Source organism: Microcebus murinus, chromosome 17 (genome assembly GCF_040939455.1).
Source record: "Microcebus murinus isolate Inina chromosome 17, M.murinus_Inina_mat1.0, whole genome shotgun sequence".
NCBI lineage: Eukaryota > Metazoa > Chordata > Mammalia > Primates > Cheirogaleidae > Microcebus > Microcebus murinus.
Window position 1 is genome coordinate 18,828,194 of NC_134120.1, and position 17,573 is coordinate 18,845,766.

At 38.0% G+C, this 17,573-nt stretch overlaps 1 protein-coding gene across 3 annotated transcripts in view; it reads right to left on the reverse strand.

Moving 5' to 3' along the window:
- Nucleotides 1–771: 771 nt before the first annotated feature.
- The window catches only part of RAB27B (RAB27B, member RAS oncogene family), a 147,450-nt gene continuing 130,648 nt past the window's right edge, over nucleotides 772–17,573 (reverse strand). For all 3 annotated transcript variants that reach the window (XM_012745484.2, XM_075993845.1, XM_012745485.3), the window contains 5 exons: nucleotides 12,725–12,896; nucleotides 10,992–11,077; nucleotides 6,239–6,342; nucleotides 3,652–3,775; nucleotides 772–2,219 (listed from right to left, as the gene is read on the reverse strand). In XM_012745484.2, the coding sequence (XP_012600938.2) occupies nucleotides 2,030–2,219; nucleotides 3,652–3,775; nucleotides 6,239–6,342; nucleotides 10,992–11,077; nucleotides 12,725–12,877 (657 nt within the window). In that variant the 5' untranslated portion in view covers nucleotides 12,878–12,896 and the 3' untranslated portion in view covers nucleotides 772–2,029. The remainder of the gene's footprint in view (nucleotides 2,220–3,651; nucleotides 3,776–6,238; nucleotides 6,343–10,991; nucleotides 11,078–12,724; nucleotides 12,897–17,573) is intronic.

Here is a 17,573-nt window from a genome sequence, read left to right on the forward strand (position 1 = left end):
TGCCTTGGCCTTCCAAAATGCTGGGATTACAGGTGTGAACCACTTTACTTGGCCACTGATTGGAAAAATTTTGTAGGAAGAGGAACCATCCTGTCAAAAAACCATGTACTCATAATAAAAAGAGAAAACTTGAAGTACATTGCCTTTGTTTTTGATAAAATCGACTGGAATAAATAATAGTTTGATAGGAATGGCTTGTTTCAGAAACTAAGATCAAAAACTAATATAAGGCCAGGGTGGTGGCTCACGCCTGTAATCCTAGCACTCTGGGAGGCCAAGCTGGGAGGATCACTCAAGGTCAGGAGTTCAAAAACAGCCTGAGCAAGATCAAGACCCTGTCTCTACTAAAAACAGAAAGAAATTAATTGGCCAACTAAAAATATATAGAAAAAATTAGGCAGGCATGGTGGCGCATGCCTGTAGTCCCGGCTACTCGGGAGGCTGAGGCCGGAGGATGGCTTGAGCCCAGGAGTTGGAGGTTGCTGTGAGCTAGGCTGATGCCATGGCACTCTAGCCTAGGCAACAGAGCGAGACTCTGTCTCAAAAAAATATATGTATAATGTTACTTTGCCATAAGGACAAGAACAGGCAGGTGGAAAATACTTTCATGATCATTTTTAGAAAGAAAGGCATCTTTATGTGAAAAAATAAAAGAACTGACCAAATTTTTGGTGAGATAAAATACAGGTCCATCCCTCCCCAGCTCCCAAATATAGCTCAACTATAGGTGCTTTGGCCTTAGGCAAAATAAAAACATACCATACTATACAATGAGGTATCATCAATTTTTATGTGATTAATGACATGAACATTCAGAGTGACCATATAATTGATCCATCTTATTCTGAAGTTCTTCATCTATGTAGTGATACATCTGCATGTCTACAATTGATTTAAAGCCAGGGGTGGGTGAGGTTTGGAGGGAAGGCGTGTGATTTGGGTTTCCAGTGCTTTTGTGAACTAAAAGGAAACCCACAATTAATAGTCACTCTTTGTTTCATATCACCAGCATACTTTATCTTAAAAATTTTTAAGGCTAGTTTCCTTGACTGAATTTCTTAAAGAGATATTTAAATAGCAACTGTTAATTTTTCATTGTGATTATTTTATCATTTTCTAAGAAAAATGAAACATGAAGTTGAACACCAAACGAATTTCTAAACTTTTGTTTGAAATGAAAACCTCTGGAGATTTTCTTAATTCCAACTGATAATGTCAACTTCTAATTGGCTTGAGTAAAATTTGGCTAAGTAAGTCTTCCAGACATCTGTAACAGATATATTTAATTTCAGCTTTCCAAATGCCATGTTCCCATACTTTCATTTTTTTCTCTAGGGCATTTCTCTTGTACTTTGTCATTCACAGTCCTGTTCTTGTCTCTGTGCTCTTTCTTAAGAATATCAAAATGGCATTATGGCATAATTGGCTACTTTTTAGCAGAGGTTTGACCTTCATCCAATCATAACCTTATCATTAATTTAGTCATTTCAGTAAAACTTATTGGGTGTACATAGTAATGTCATATTAATGAACCACAGAGAACTTTTTACCATATATCCATTTTTAGATAATATGTTTTCACCAATGCAAATATAAATGTATGAACCAGATTCTGCATAAGGACTCCAATCTTTCAAAAAAAATCATCTTTCTGTGTTTTCCCTTTAGTAACCTATCCCTTTCTCCAATGTAACAAGGTAATTTATGTTCTGATTTAAAACTCACTGATATTTCTTCTTGTGTACTGTCTTAGAGACTCATCTTCTTTATAAGAAAAACAAATCAAGCATCCGTGATCTTAATGATGAAATCACATTAAGAAATCTTTGATTTTGTTTGGAAGGGTCTCAGAGATAACTGGTCAATTCTTTGAACTCTGTTGACTATTCTGGTTTCTTAAAATAGATTTTCTGCCAGAAAAAGAAGGACATGCCATTGCACATGGTCTACTCAACAACAATCTTGTGGTTTGCCATTGTTTTTGAAAGCAATATGGGTGGGTGGTTGATGATCAGTTCCTATGGAGAGTCTAGCAGGCACATTTCTTCTCTGCTGGCTTCTCCCCATCCAGCTTTCCAGAGCTTCCACCATTGACAGTGTCGGGGACTTGCGTCTTCTCCACACACTGTTCCATTCGCTTCATGATTAAGTCTAGAAGGGTCTCTACAGCTTTCTCCACATTCTGTCCAGTTGCTGCACTTGTTTCAAAATATGGTATGCTAGCATGGAAGAGATGACAGATATTTTTGAGAGGAAGAGATGAGAACAGATACTACAAGATGTACACATGAATCATACGTGCAAAAACACTGCTGGCTGAGAGATTGTGAAATAATCATGTTTTTACTGGCATCCTTGTTTATTCTCAGTCAGGAAAAATTGGTGAAGTGCTCTCTACTATGGCTATAACCAGCTTTATGGGCAAAGACACTGATATTGGATATGGTCAGGAAGTTGAAGTCAATGCATTATTACTGTTTAAGAAAAATAGGAGGGGCCGGGCGCGGTGGCTCACGCCTGTAATCCTAGCACTCTGGGAGGCCGAGGTGGGAGGATTGCTCCAGGTCAGGAGTCGAAACCAGCAGCCTGAGCAAGAGCGAGACCCTGTCTCTACTATAAATAGAAAGAAATTAATTGGCCAACTAATACATATAGAAAAAATTAGCTGGGCATGGTGGCGCATGCCTGTAGTCCCAGCTACTTGGCAGGCTGAGGCAGGAGGATCGCTTGAGCCCAGGGGATTGAGGCTGCTGTGAGCTAGGCTGATGCCGCGGCACTCACTCTAGCCTGGGCAAAAAAGTGAGACTCTATCTCAAAAAAAAAAAAAAAAAGAAAAATAAGAGGGGAAAAATACCTAAACTAGTGATCAATATTATCATTAAAATATTGCTTCCCTTCCAATAATTACCTGGAAATTTAATTCAGAAACTAGGCATGTATTGAATAGGATATTCATGTGAATACAGTCTATATTTATCTGGAATTTAAAATTCAAGAGTCATACATTTTAAAGCTCTCAGGGAGAATCCTTCAGTAAAAAATGGACAAATATGGTAAAACTACTTCAAATTTAAAAAATAATAACAGATTCTGCCATGGAAATCAATGACATGGGGCTTTTTTGTTTTTGTTTTTCTTTAGTTGCCATTCCAGCTCAGCTAGGATAAGGATTGCATTGTCATGTCCGTGTAGGTATTATCCCTTAGGGTTTTGCAGCTATTGATTGAGAGGCAGTAGGGTACCGTGTTTTAGAGCATGAGCTCTGATCTCAGACAACCTGTACTGAATTTAAGTTCTGCTACTTACTAGCTATAAATATATGGCCTTCCATAAGTTATTTAATCTCTCTGCAACTCCATTCTTCACATATGAAATGGGATAGCTCTAGTATCTCCTATGTATGGTTATGAGAGATTAAATGACTTAAAGTCTAGAAACAGTTGCTAGCACATAAGTATTCAAGAAATGTAAGGTGCTATTATTATTAAGTAATTTATTAAAACATCACATATATCCCTGTGGAAGATGTTTTTAATTCTCAGACTGTTCTTGATTCAAGTGGATTTCTTTTAATATCAATCTCATGTCTTTGCTCCATTGGTTGAGCAACAGTGCACAAGGTCAGATGATGTCTCAGTGTAACTGACTTACCTGTATTTGTCAGCCAGTTCCCGGGCTTGCCGTTCATTGACTTCCCTCTGGTCCGGCAGGTCAGCCTTGTTGCCAATTAATACTATATCTGGATTTTCACAATAAGCATTTGCTTGCAGTTGGCCTTGGAAAGAAAGCAGACGGAGCCAGCAAGTTAGTCATAAATAAGTAAATTCACCCACTTGATGTCAAATGACTGCTACATTCCAGATCCTAATCTAATTGTTCATGCTATGTGCTAGCAACTGTTCCTAGACTTTAATTCATTTAACGCCTCATAACCATACATAGGAGATACTAGAGCTATCCCATTTCCTTGTCTGTAAGATGGAGATTAAGCCCTACAAATTACAGATTGTGAAGGTGACTAATAACATATCTAGAGCACCTGTATCATTACCTATCTGTGCTCTTCTACATCTGGGGAAGTGCTCTCTGAGATGGATGGGCTGCTTCATATCGTTGGATCCTCAAATATAAGTGGAGATAATAGAACATGATTTTAAAGTGGGTAAAACTGCTTTTTCCTTTAGGAGGCTGCTACATTTCTCTCTCCTAATGTCGAAAGCAATGATCTATAGAGTGGAACATTTTTTTAACAACCACAAATTTAGGTAGAAACAGTTTTAAAACAGGTAACTTGTTTTTTCTTCAAGAAATACTGTATGTGAAAGAGAGAAATGAGGAGGAGAGGAGACAGGAAGGAATGATGAAAGAAAGGAGGGGAGGATGAAAGGGAGGGACGGGGGAAAAAAGGAAAGAAAAGACACCTGTCAAACTGTGTTTTTTATGCTACCGAGGCTACTTTAATGTCTATCTTAAGGCATGCTGTGTGCTACCTTGCCAAGACCAGAGGGAGAAGACAAAGGTTTACTCTGTCACATCGATTATTTGGGGTGTTAGGAATTAAAGTGTTATCAGACATGGCAATTAATTATCTTAAATCCCAGCAATATCATTCTGTAGACTTTTAAAAACAAGGGATAATCTCATCTGCCTTGAAAAGGAGAAATAAACCATTCTTGGAAAGAATCTAATAATACCATCAAAATTTGGATAAGGAAATACAATACTGAAAAGAAATAAAGATAGATCTTAGGATAAATACTCATTTGGAGAAGCAATTAATAAAGTCAGAATTTGTTGATATTTTTCCCCATCAGTTGCAACAGGGTTATTGAACTCATGTTGAAAACAGTCATATATATTATTAATTGTATATAATATATTATTAATTTTAGATAACATGTAGTAATAAGAAATATATATATTTTGAGCATCTACTCTGTGCCAGGTGCTCACTCGGGTCTGGTATGTTGCGATGGAACAGAAGAGACAAAAGTCTGTACTTTCACAGAGCTTGCATTCTAATGGTAGGAAGACTCAAAAACACAAGCAAACAAAAATAATACGTGATATAATATCAGATGATGACAGGGACTGAATGAACTACAAAGTGTCTCAAAAAGATGCGGAGTGATGAAGAATACCATTTTAGATGGGGTGGCCAGTCAGGGAAGGTTTCTCCCAAGAGATAAGTAAGGGTTGGGTAAAAATTTGAAGGGGATGAAGGGATTAGTAAATGGGAGAAGAGAAAGCGAGATGGGTAATCTGCCACACAAAGGCCCCAAGGTAGGATGTGGTTTTGGTTCAGGGAATAGCATGAGAGCCCCTTTGCCTCGAAGCTGGCGCGCTGGGGCTGAGTAAGTAGACTAGAGAGGAAGCCCAGGGACTGATTGCAGTGACCTTGCAGGCAGAGGTAGGGGACTTGGGATCTTAGTCCAGGTGAGATGAGAAGTCACAGAAGGACTGTGAGCAGGGGAATAACATGATCTAGTTTTTAAAAAAATATATATCACTCTGGCTATAGGTAGCCCTGACAAATCTGGAAACAACAAGAGCAACACCAGTCCATCAATTTAGAAAATATAGGAAAATTCTCATACTTCTCTCCTCATTGATATATATCAAATTGGCATTAATAATGGATTAGGCAACATTTAAATTTCGTATTATATCTAAGTTGCCATGGAGGCTGGAGATTTGTCTGTACAAGTTGTCTTCACATTTGACCTTTTTTTTTTAAGTAAAATTTCAGTGTGAGCTGACTGACAAACTGTGCCTTACCTCATCATCATGTGGCCAGTTGGCTCTGGAGTGGTTTCTCACTCAATTAACCCATTAGTCACTGAACATATATTAGGGACTAGTGTTCTCTCTGAGAAAACACTGCAGATTTTTGCTGTGCCCTCACCAGGTGAGATGTAGCAGATGTGGTTGCTAGCTTAGTTTTACGGTGTCCTTCAAGACTTCCAGAACAAGCGATTTAATGGCCTTTCAATGACATTAATAAAGACCTTAAATATGGGTGGTGATAAAGCCACGTTGGCTTCCTCTAAGGGTGTCCAAGGAAAATACAAATCCAAGCCAATTTGGGTAATTCATTGAAGGTGACACATGGACCACTAAACTCATGACTTTCCAACATTAATCTGTGGTGTCCAATCTGGTTTCATCTTGCCGGGCCAACAGCAAATAGAACTATTGGGTCTCAAAGCATAGGCGCATGTTACTTGGTTCCACTTACTCATCCAGTTTCTGACATTTAAGAAGCTCTGTTGACTGGTGAGGTCAAACATTAACAAGAAGCCCATGGCATCTCTGAAAAATGCAGTGGTGAGGCTCCGGAACCTGCCAAGAAAGCACAGTGGGCAATTCTGACAGTTAGTTCACACTCTTATGATGACAATACGAACAACGCTGTTTCCCTTTCAAGTGTGAAGTCTCCATGGCTGGGCTGGCCTTTATGGAATATCCTACAGAAATGGGAGTTGGCAGAAGGGCCAGGGGAAGAGATCTGGCGGTAGATTTTTTTTTTTTTTTTTTAAGACCAATTCCTGGTTTCACGATCCCACAGCACTTATACACAGGGTTTGTAACATTCAATCACACATTTGCTTACACAGCGACTTAGAATCTTTTTCCTTTTGATTCCTGAGCATCTTGCGGTCTACAATTAAAATGTAAACCACTTTAGAGTGGGGACTTTAACTAATACCTTCCAATCTTGCTTGTCTGTGCCCAGAAGAAAGCTTGGCATGCAGTAGCCTCCAAATGAATGCCTGTGGTGCTATGAGGAAAACCACAACTTGTTAGCAGCTGAAACTGGAATTCTATTGTAAGGAAAACTGTTGGTGACAAAACTCTTTTATAAGTACTCTTTGGGGTAAAACTGAGTTTTAGGCTGACATCTAGCTCCAATGAAGAAAAGGAAGGGTCATAGTGTGTGTGTGTTGGGGGGGACCAAGGAAAGGTCAGGACAAAAGAGAGACACAGTCATTGGAGAAAGAAAGTGAGGACACTTGTTTGTCCTGGAGGATTTTGAAAGATATCCTTGTTCATGTGCAATGCAAAGACTTTCCCTTCCCCCTTTTTCACCCCCCACACGCAGACTCTGCGGTGAAGTTGAACATGTGCTGAGATCCACTTCAACGTGAGCAATGGGCGAAACCAGAGACCACACGTAGGGACCAGAAACGGTTTTAGATTTGGCAGTGGGTTTTCAGGAATCTTCTAATTTTTGGTCTCCTATTTTAGCCTATTTGTAGATCCTTTGTACTGGTTTCCTCTGGGTTCTATTCTCAACCCCTCTCATTCTATGTATATTCTCCAGGTAATTGCATCCACTTCCCTGGCTCAATGATAGCCTGTAGGTTGAGGAATCCAAAATGTGTAGATCTAGATCTTTGCTGCCTTTCACACTGGGTGCCTAATTACTTGTTGAGTATTTTCACTTGGAGGACACTCAGACATCTCCAACTCCATCTGTCCAAAACCAGACTAGCTCCTCCTGCTGATTTCCTTTTGTGTCAGTGACATCACCACCCTTCTTGTTGCCATGACCCCTTTTTCCTTCACCTGCTGCCTACAGTCAACACGTATCTCTCTACCTGCACATTTCTGTCCATCTACCCTTCCACTGCTCCACTTCTGAACCTACTTTCTCTCACCTGGACACCTTCAGCAACCTCCTCGTTAGGCTTCCTATGTCCAATCTTATCTGGGACCCAGTCCCCCATCCCTGTATTTCTTCCCATTGATTATATTTTAATGACTATATATCACCCTTAAGGTCATGCCCAAATCCTTAATAAGCCATCAAGGCTCTGCAGGAACTGATCCTTGCTCTTCAATCCTGACTCCCCACAGGCATGCTGATCTTATTTTTATTCTTAGAAAGTTCACCCTCCTCCCCTGAGCTTTCACACTGGCTGATCTTTCTGTGTAAACTCACTTAATGCATCCTTTTCCTCCTACCACTTCCTGTAGCCTGAATAACACGTATTCATACATTGTACATGAGTATATATAATACACAATGATGTCAGAGGAAATATCACTTCCCCAAGGAGCCTTTCTAACTCCATATGTGGGGTATGGGTGTCTCCTATGGGCCTACCCAATGCCTTTAGTTTTCTATTACTGTCCTAAGGGTATACTGCAAGTGTTTTTTGTCCAAATTCCAGCCTAGACTATAAGTTCCAAGGGGAAAGGTGCTGTGTTTCTAACTTGATATCCATTATAGATTCATGGCCCAGAACATGGCATTTTCTCACTAAATATTTGTGAAATTAAAGAGGTGAAGGGAAAAGATAAAGAAAATAGTAAAAAGATATAAAGTTATTCAAGTATTAAAATGACTTCAGTAGAGAATGATACTTTAAATAAAAAAGATGGGGTAAGAGATATTTTCACTACTATTTATTTCCAAAGTAGGATTTCTTTTGTAGGGCATTATCATGATCTAAAAATGTAGAGTAGACAATTGAGTAAAACATTTACTCAATTTTTTCTTGTGGATTTGTTTCTACTATTCCCTGGAAGCTCACAGAGATTAGAGTGCTTTTGTTGAATGGTTCTCTCTCTTTGGAGACTAGCTGTACCCACAAAATTGTCCCCCTCCTCAACCACAATAGTGTCATGGCTAGGAAAACTGCCCTTTTTCTCTTCTTAGCTGTGTGAGTGTATTTGTGTGTGTGTGTGTGTATGTGTGAGTGTGTCTCATTTGAGGACTAGCATGTTATTCCCATCTCACTGCTCATAGCATATGACAAAGTTACTCAAAACATGCTTATTGTAGTGATCTGACTGGGACAGACACTTTTTCATCCGTAGCAATGTGGACAGTTGCATAGGACACACTGGCTCTTTCTGCCCAGCATCCATGTTAACCCTCATTCGTCCCAGGGACCCAGTAACTCATTTCCTGCATCTCATCCCATCCACTGAGTCAATGGGGGGTGGGGGAGGAAAACTAAGACCACATAAAGAAATAGATCCCAGAGTCACATTATCACTCTTTTTCCCTCACTGGGAACTAAGGCTGTGCCTTGTATCCTATAGGTTCCCATAAGAACTACGTATTTTTTTTTCCCTCCTTCCCATGATGTGACTTGTATCAATAATCACTATCTTACTTGGATTATACTGCCAGATGTCTTCAGGAACAGGGCTGAGGTGTGAGGCATTGTTTATCTTGTTGCTTAGCTACACCTTACATACACAGAATGCAAAATTCTCCAGGGATGAATAGCCTGAGTGTTACTGAGACTGCCCCATAGTGCTCCCACTTCCCCCCCAGGGCAGCTGCCTTGAGGGGACAGACGAGAGAAGGCTGCCATCACGCTAGGCTGACATATCGTGTGCGAGGACATATGGGAACCATATTTTCTCATATTACTTCTTCAAAAATGAATTCAATTGCTCTATAAAACATACATCTTTGTGACAACAAAACTGACATATGAACAGAGATTCTTGTGAGGAATGACTTCGGAGGAACCAGCCATGTTGAAGGGTGTGTGTAAATGGAATTCACAGTCAAAAAAGCTAACAGAGAGGGCCCCGCACCTCTCCTGGCGTTTACACTCACTGACAGCGAGAACATTTTGGATGCATTTCAAAAACCAAAGTGTTTACAAGCATAAGCATTCTAAGACATACAATGTGGAATTTGGAGGTATGTGCCTTCTAAATATCTTCTCTGCCAATCTATTGCCATTTTAAATTTAATCTAATACTGAAAAATGTTATTAGCTTGGGGTCTTTCAAGCTTTGAAATTTGGGATCCCAAAGAAATCTATTTTCATTAAATAATAGAATAGTACCTCCAACTCTAAGCCGTTAACACTACTGTCTACTGAATATTATCTTGGATGCTGTTCCAAAGACAATGCTGAAAAACCAGGCAAGGTCTCCACCCTCGTAACACTGGCAATTTTGTTGGGCTAAGAAGGCCACAAGTGAATCAATGAACAGCAGTTAGGGATAAACATAGAAGATTTGTCTTATTACAAGATGGTATATATTAATAATTAATTTAGTGACTAAAAGGGTGGAGTCCACAGGAATTTAGAAGCAAAGTGGAGGCTTGTTTCAGTTGGGGTGCTCAGACAGGCTTCTCAGAGGGGGTGGAATATGAGCCAGGCCTGGTCAAAGGAGAGGATCAGGGAAAGTGGGAAGAGAGTAGAAGATTCTAGCTGGAGGGCAATGGTATGATCGGAATCTGAGAGGACAAGGCCAGTCACATGGCATGAGACAAAGTGGCTGTGTGGAAGATAAGAAAAGAGAGGAAGATCCTCACACCCTTTCTTCGACTCCTTATTCCAGAAGCACTTATAATAATGTTAATTTCCCATCTTCATTCAGTTAAATTCTGGAGAAGTTCCTTTTCTGCCAGAAAAGTGCAAAGACAATGCATAGCAAGAATCGCTATAGAGATTTTTGAAAATCTGATTTTTGAAATCTGTACCAACTGTACAAAGCTAGTATGGTTAATTAACTACAAATCATTTATTTTTTTATTTGTTTGTTTATTTTGAGACAGAGTCTCACTGTGTTGCCCAGCCTAGAGTGCCATGGTATCAGCCTAGCTCACAACTTCAAACTCCTGGGCTCAAGTGATCCTACTGCCTCAGCCTCCGGAGTAGCTGGGACTACAGGCATGTGCCACCATGCCCAGCTATTTTTTTTTCTATTTTTAGTTGTTTGGCTAATTTCTATTTATAGTAGAGACAGGGTCTCGCTCTTGCTCAGGCTGGTCTCGAACTCCTGAGCTCAAGCATTCCTCCCGCCTCAGCCTCCCGGAGTGCTAGGATTATAGGTGTGAACCACTGCGCCCGGCCCAAATCATTTAATTTTGTTTCCTGATACAAATGTCTATTTTGTAACCAGGAGAAAAGGTGCATATTATTTGTTTTTCAAGTTCACATACAGCATTAATTTTAAAATAAGCTTTTCTAAGCCATACGAAGCTAGAAACAAAGTGATTTACTATTTACCGCTCTTGTCCCGCAGTGTCCCAAAGCTGAAGATGCACCTTAAACGCTTTCCCCGAAGATTCATTTGGTCCTTGAGCATTATAAACCTGAAAGGCACGATGTTCATTAGTTGATACTGCTTTGGGTTTTGTCAACACTGTAATTCTCTGGGTTCACTCAGCATGTTTTTCCTTGATTACTATAATCAAAGTTCATAGTGCAGAATAAATATTTGCTCTATTTTTTCCAGAAGTATCACATGTACTCTCACTTTTAAATGTCAAGTGCAAGTATGATTTTCAACACAACTTAGGCATATTGCGAACTTGAATTAGACACCTTCTGTCATTCCCTCACGAGGCAGCAAACGTCAGATTTAGGACCCAAGTTCTAGGTTCAAATACCAACTCTTCATTTAACCTCTTTTAGTCTTATTTTCTTATCTGAAAATTGAGACCTATAATCCCTTCCCACTTTGCAGAGTTACTGCAAACTACAAACTTACATGAAATAACTGATGCGCAAGTATTTTTGCAAACAGTAAAGTGCTTTACAAATACGTGAGTGTCTTTTACCGTGGAATGGATTTTCAAAATGACCTAGCCATAAAATATGCACAGAATTTCTCAATAAGTTGACACAGGACATTTCAAGCTTTCCTTCACCAATCATTTCATCAAAGGCTCTTTTTAGATAAGTAGATTTTTTTCTTTTTTAATTCTGGCTCTTTTTAGGTAAAGCATAAAGACTTTAATATTTAATCAGCTCTTTTAAGTAGAGTTTAGTGAAAATGTTTTAAAAGGAAAACTTTCCAAGGACTTATACCCTGATCACTGGGGATATCAGGGAGGAGAGAAGGCAGGAGAAACCCCGCAGGGGTTGGCTGGCAGCCAGTTTGCTATGACTACACTGCAAAGTATTGACTTCAGATAAGGGACAGCGTATCACATCACAGGGAACCATGATTCGACTTCCCAGGCAATGGCTTCCAACCACCATGTCTTTAGTTTTCTTTCCCAACTCCCAAGGCATGAGTAGATTTGTGACATCAACTGGAAGCCACAGCTATCTTGGCAATCAAGCATACCTTGGGTGGCAGTAAATCTGGCTAAGCTTATGTGCCTATGCTACATGTCTCACATGTCACAATATCCTTATTTCTGTCATTAGCGTCTAGCATAGGAGAAGGAAGTGGTTGTGATTCTCACTTAAACTCCCTTATCTTGGAAAATAGCATGGGTTGGTCTCACATTCTGTTCATAATAAGCCAGTGATTGATGGCTGAGTCTACACATAAATAAAAACGCAGCAAGAACTTACAAAGCTCATGTTCCAGCCACTTGCCAATCATACTTTTAACCTCTTTCTCAAGAGAAGAGAAATGAACACTTGGTCTTATTGAAGACTTTAACACAGATCAAAGAGTTAATGTGTTTAGATCCTGAATAATTCAAGTTTTGAAAGAATTCCTGAAGAATTCATAGAAAACACACTATGCAAATCCAGAAATTATTTATTTTAGTTGCCTTGCATACTTTGGGAGACAAGAGATAGTGCCACTCAATATTTTTCTAGCAAAATGTTATTTATAGTTGGAAAGTAGTAAATAATATTCTAAAGTAAATTAAAGTGACAGGCTATGAATTTCATGTGATAACAGACAGACACTTTTGCAAGGCAATAAACATAGCTTCTGGGTTCTTCTTTTACATAGGGGGATAGCAACGATGTTAACAGAATGGTTAAAAACTTACCACGCGTTTTTCCCGAAAGTCTATTCCTACTGTAGTGATGAATTTGGGATTGAATTTATTGTCTGTGTATCTATAAAGAAATGTCGTCTTCCCCACTCCTGAGTCTCCGAGGGCCAGGAGTTTGATCAGATAATCATAGTCCCCATCGGTCATAGTGATGGTCTTGGTGGGCCTGTGCAGGAAAGGAAAAACAAACATGTTAGGACTAATGTTGATTTTCCTTTGCCTTCTATTAAAACACAACATAAATTTAATTTTTAAGGTTAAAAAAAATCAAATGCATCTATTCTTCCTCTATTTTAAATTAATGTGATCACAGTAGCATCATGGGAGAGGGTACATCTATTATTTCAGTCAATACAAATCTTTTTGCAGGGTATCACGTAATATGGAAAAATATGCAAAATGGGAATTGCCACAGCAATGATAGAACTTCAAATAAAAAGTAGTAGACTTTAGTTTCAAAACCAATGCCCTTTGGGATTAGGAGGATGGTGTTAGGAAGAAGAGTTATGGGGAACAAAATAATCCCAGTCCAAGATGATGCAGATATGCTAGAGAGAAACCTCAATTACATATGGATAATGGAAAAAGAAAGCTTAAGGGTACACTTTGCATCTAATCATGCAGGATGAGCTTCATATTATGTGCATACAAATTATTCCCTTTCAATTTAAAGAATTTAACTGGCATGACAACCTTTACAAACCTCCACTGGTAATACCAAAAATACCAGGACGCTCATTTGAATGACACCATCACTTACTGAATTCTTGGTGAAGTTTCCACTCTTGAGTTTAGTAAAATAATTTACTATTTGGTACAACTTTCTGATTCATGAGCTACAGAAATGGATTTGTCATAGCCTATGTGGAGGACGGCCTATGAAGATTTTTCTAGAATGCAAAAGTTTCTCTTATTATTGTGTGAGAAGGATCAATATTTCCTCACCTCTGAAAGACCCCAAGAATAGAGTTCTAGGATAATTAAAATCCTATTTGATGAACATATCTAAAAGTCACTAGTTAATTCTAATAATCTTTTACATGTAAGAAAATTGGGTACATGATGCCTATGGTACATATATTTAAAACAAAACTTTTTTACACTGTCACCTTAGTAGTCAAAACTAAAACAAAAGGTTTTGTGTCTTTGAGTACATAATGATGAAAATAATGAGGTACTTAACAAATAATTCAGGAGCTTTTTTGTATCATTTGGGAGATTTGTAATTTTTTTACATTAGAATTTTCTTAAATTTGAATTATACTACTGTTAAATGCTACTGAATTTATTATGAATGTGTGTTTCTTTCATTAATGTATGCTTTTTGAGGTAGGATATTTTGAGGGTAGCCAGTTCATCCATTTATTCTAAAGCTTTCCTACCCTACGATATGCTTTCTGTACTAGTAGGACTCCTTGGGTAGATTTTTTTCTGACCATAAATGTTCTCTCTCTTTGTTTTAGTATCTAGACAAAGCATAATCATGGCTCGGGAGGAGATGTATAGCAGCTATCAAAACCCAGACTTCCTTAATAAAAAAGATACAAAGGAGATTGCTGCTAAAGAAGTGTGATTCCCCCCCAACTTAAGGTCTATCACCATCACTCTGCCTTCTCTCTTTTTCCCCAAAATTGCACATGAGAAACTGTTTTGGAGGGTGCTAAAGCCTGCCATTTCACTAGAATTGCATAAAACTGTTAATTCTCTCATAAAAAGAAAGAATTAAATTTATTCTAAAATATTAGTAACTAAAGTCATATTCTTCCCTAAGGCAAAAGCCTTAATGCTTGGGGAGAGGAAAGTAAAATTGAATAAAACTGGCTGCTTAAATAGAAGTTAAAGCTGGAAGATACTGTGGCTCCCTGGAAAAATGAAAATAATGGACTCAAGAAAATACTTCGGCATACTTTAAAATCTTGCCTAGAGTTAACTATGTTTTCTTGCAATTTTTTTTTTTTTGTGTGTGTGTGTGTGTGTGAGACAGTCTCAACAAAGGCTAAGTCTTGAGCAAATCTTGTTAAATACATAGTGTTAGGCCCAAAGAGAAAAATTCAAAAAATGCAATTTCTAATTTAATTTTAAGGTGTAAATACACTTATAAGTTATATAAGAATGCAAGAAAATACAATACAATTTTGCAAGATAGAATGTAATTAATTGATAAATGAGTCAAATCGTGTTTTTAATTCAAACAAAACAATTATCTTCAGAGACTGCAGTGGTCTAAGAAGACTTTGTAGAGCAAGAAAAACTTGCATTTATCCTTAAAGCCTAGGAAGGAGTTAGATACAAGGAGATAAGTGACAGCACTATTGTATGGGAGATTACTTCCCACTTGTAGAATGAGACCATATCCACTTGCCAACTACATGACCTACCAAGTGTTCCTTATTGGCAGACAATTTGCTTTCTGTTGTTTGTACATAGACCTGCCTGGGGCAATGGCAGGGCTGCCTCCCAGTCAAGATCTAATCCAGAGTGAAGAATCCAGGCTACCATGGATCAATTCCACTGTGGCCCACACTGACTCTCTTCTACAAGTTGAGGGTGCTGGACACTTCGTGTCATTTGACACAAATTATACCTGAAATAAAGGGAAACCTTGGGACTGTTGAAAACCTTTATTTAGTGACTCCAATAGGCCGTCTGATATATAAAGCTGAGTAGGAGACAGTTCACCTCTGAGTTCCTTCCGAAAATGAATTTTCTCATTTTTTTATATCATCACTCTCCTCTCATAGATATATCATATATATATTTCTTTTGTGTATTATATAATTCTTTTGTGTGTATATATTTCTTTTGTATTTGGTTCAGGTCCCCTTTTTATTACTATGTTATCTTCTGAATCCTAAAATCATATAACCTCAATATTCTATCCTTGGCTTGGCAAATACAGCACTATTTGAAAAAAGAAAAAAAGCCTCAGCAAGCTTTCCTTTTCTAAGAACTGGGCTAAAAAAATGATCTGGGAAGGATCAAAAAGCTGACAATGTTAACAGTATTGTTTGTTCCTGCACAATGATTGATAGTCTTGTCAGTTCTTGGCTCTGTGGATCTCAAAGGGAAGAAAAAGCGAGAAGATCGCAGTGTTTCGGGAAACGCATCTGACTCTCAGTCCCTATCATGATGTCGCAGGCTACACCACAAACACCAGGAGGACTTTTAGATACAGAAGATCCCTTCACAGGAAGGCAAGGGGCTGGAAAGGGATGGGAAAGAATTGAAATGGATCACACCCACGAGGCTCTGTTTCATGAAGAGTCGTAAAAGTAGAAGGAAACACAAGTAACCACGTGGTCTAGCCCCTCAGATGAGAAGTCTCCTCATGTGGAAAAGTTATGTGACATGTGGAAGTAACAACTAGTTTCTAATAGAGGGAAATCCAAGACTCTCTTTTGTTATAATTTGAAATGAAAAATGTGTTAGGTAGGTACAGAATAGAAATATTTTCATTCTCTAGGGGAAAGGAATTCTCTCCTGGGTATTGACAGAAACTTGATTTTCATAGGTAGAATATCTGAAATGAGGTTGGTCATGGATCCTCTCTTCCTCACCCTCAGTCCCCACTATTCCTGGTCAATATAAGTTCCATTAGTGCATGGTCCTAATTTCCTAATTTCTTCTCAAAGAATATTTAGAATTCATCGATGAGAGCTTAATATGGAAGGTTCTGACCAAATTGCAAATATTAATGAACATCAACTTAATGGCTTTTAATTAAGTTGACAGTGTTCAATGTGTCTACTGGAGCAATTAGATCTATTTTGTTTCATTCCGTATTCAAATGGTCTGATATAATAAAGATAAACCAAGTGTTTATTAAACTCTGATGTTCAGTTTACTCGCCCTGGAAGTAAAGGGTAAAAATTCTAACATAGGTTAGCTTTAAATTGATTTATATTCATTGACATGTTACCATTACGCTCATACATTAAAATCATTCATAAGCCAATAAATAATTTCTTTTTTCTAAATTGTTTCTTGTTTAAAGTAATTTTTTTTCCCTTTGGCTTAATTTTGTGGCATCTTTATTATGGAAAATTTAAAACATATACTAAATTTGAGGGAACAGTATAATGTAATTCCATACCCAGATCACCCAATTATCAATACATAGCCAATCTTTCACCTACCCTGAAACTCTCCCACTACCAGATTATTTTGAAGCAAATATCAGACATAATATTTTTTTCATAAATGATTCAATATGTATCTGTAAAACAAGATCTGTCAACCCAAAGACTATTGGCATTATGTATACCTATAGAGAACATTATCAAACATTTAGCTTTTTGAGAATTTGATAGATCAAAAACCATATATTAATACTATTTTAACCTGTTCCTAACTTACAATGATCAAGGTCAAGTATCTTTTCATGTGATTAAAGTTTGTTTTATATATTTTTCTGTGAAAGAAGGTTCATATCTCTTGCCCATTTTAAAACTGGTTTTATCTGTTCTAATTTTAGAAGTTCTTAGTATATTAGGGATATTCAACCTTTATTAAAGATGTAAATACTTTTTCCCATTTTCTCTTTACTTTGCTTGTAGTAAGCTATGCAAAAGGCTTCTATTATTGTTGTTGCTGATGTTGTTTTGGGGGATGAGGAATTAAATTCTGCGTCATGGTTAGGAAAGTTTTCCCACGCCTGGTTGTAGAGGAACTTACCAGTGTTGTTCTGGTTATATGATTTCAATTTTACATTTAAATCACTAGGTCATCTGTAATTTATCATAATGTATGTTATTAAGAATAGGTCCAAACTTATCTTTTTCTAGCTGTCGCAATGCAACTTAAAAAATCTATCTTTTCATTACTGATTTGAGCTGCCTCTTCT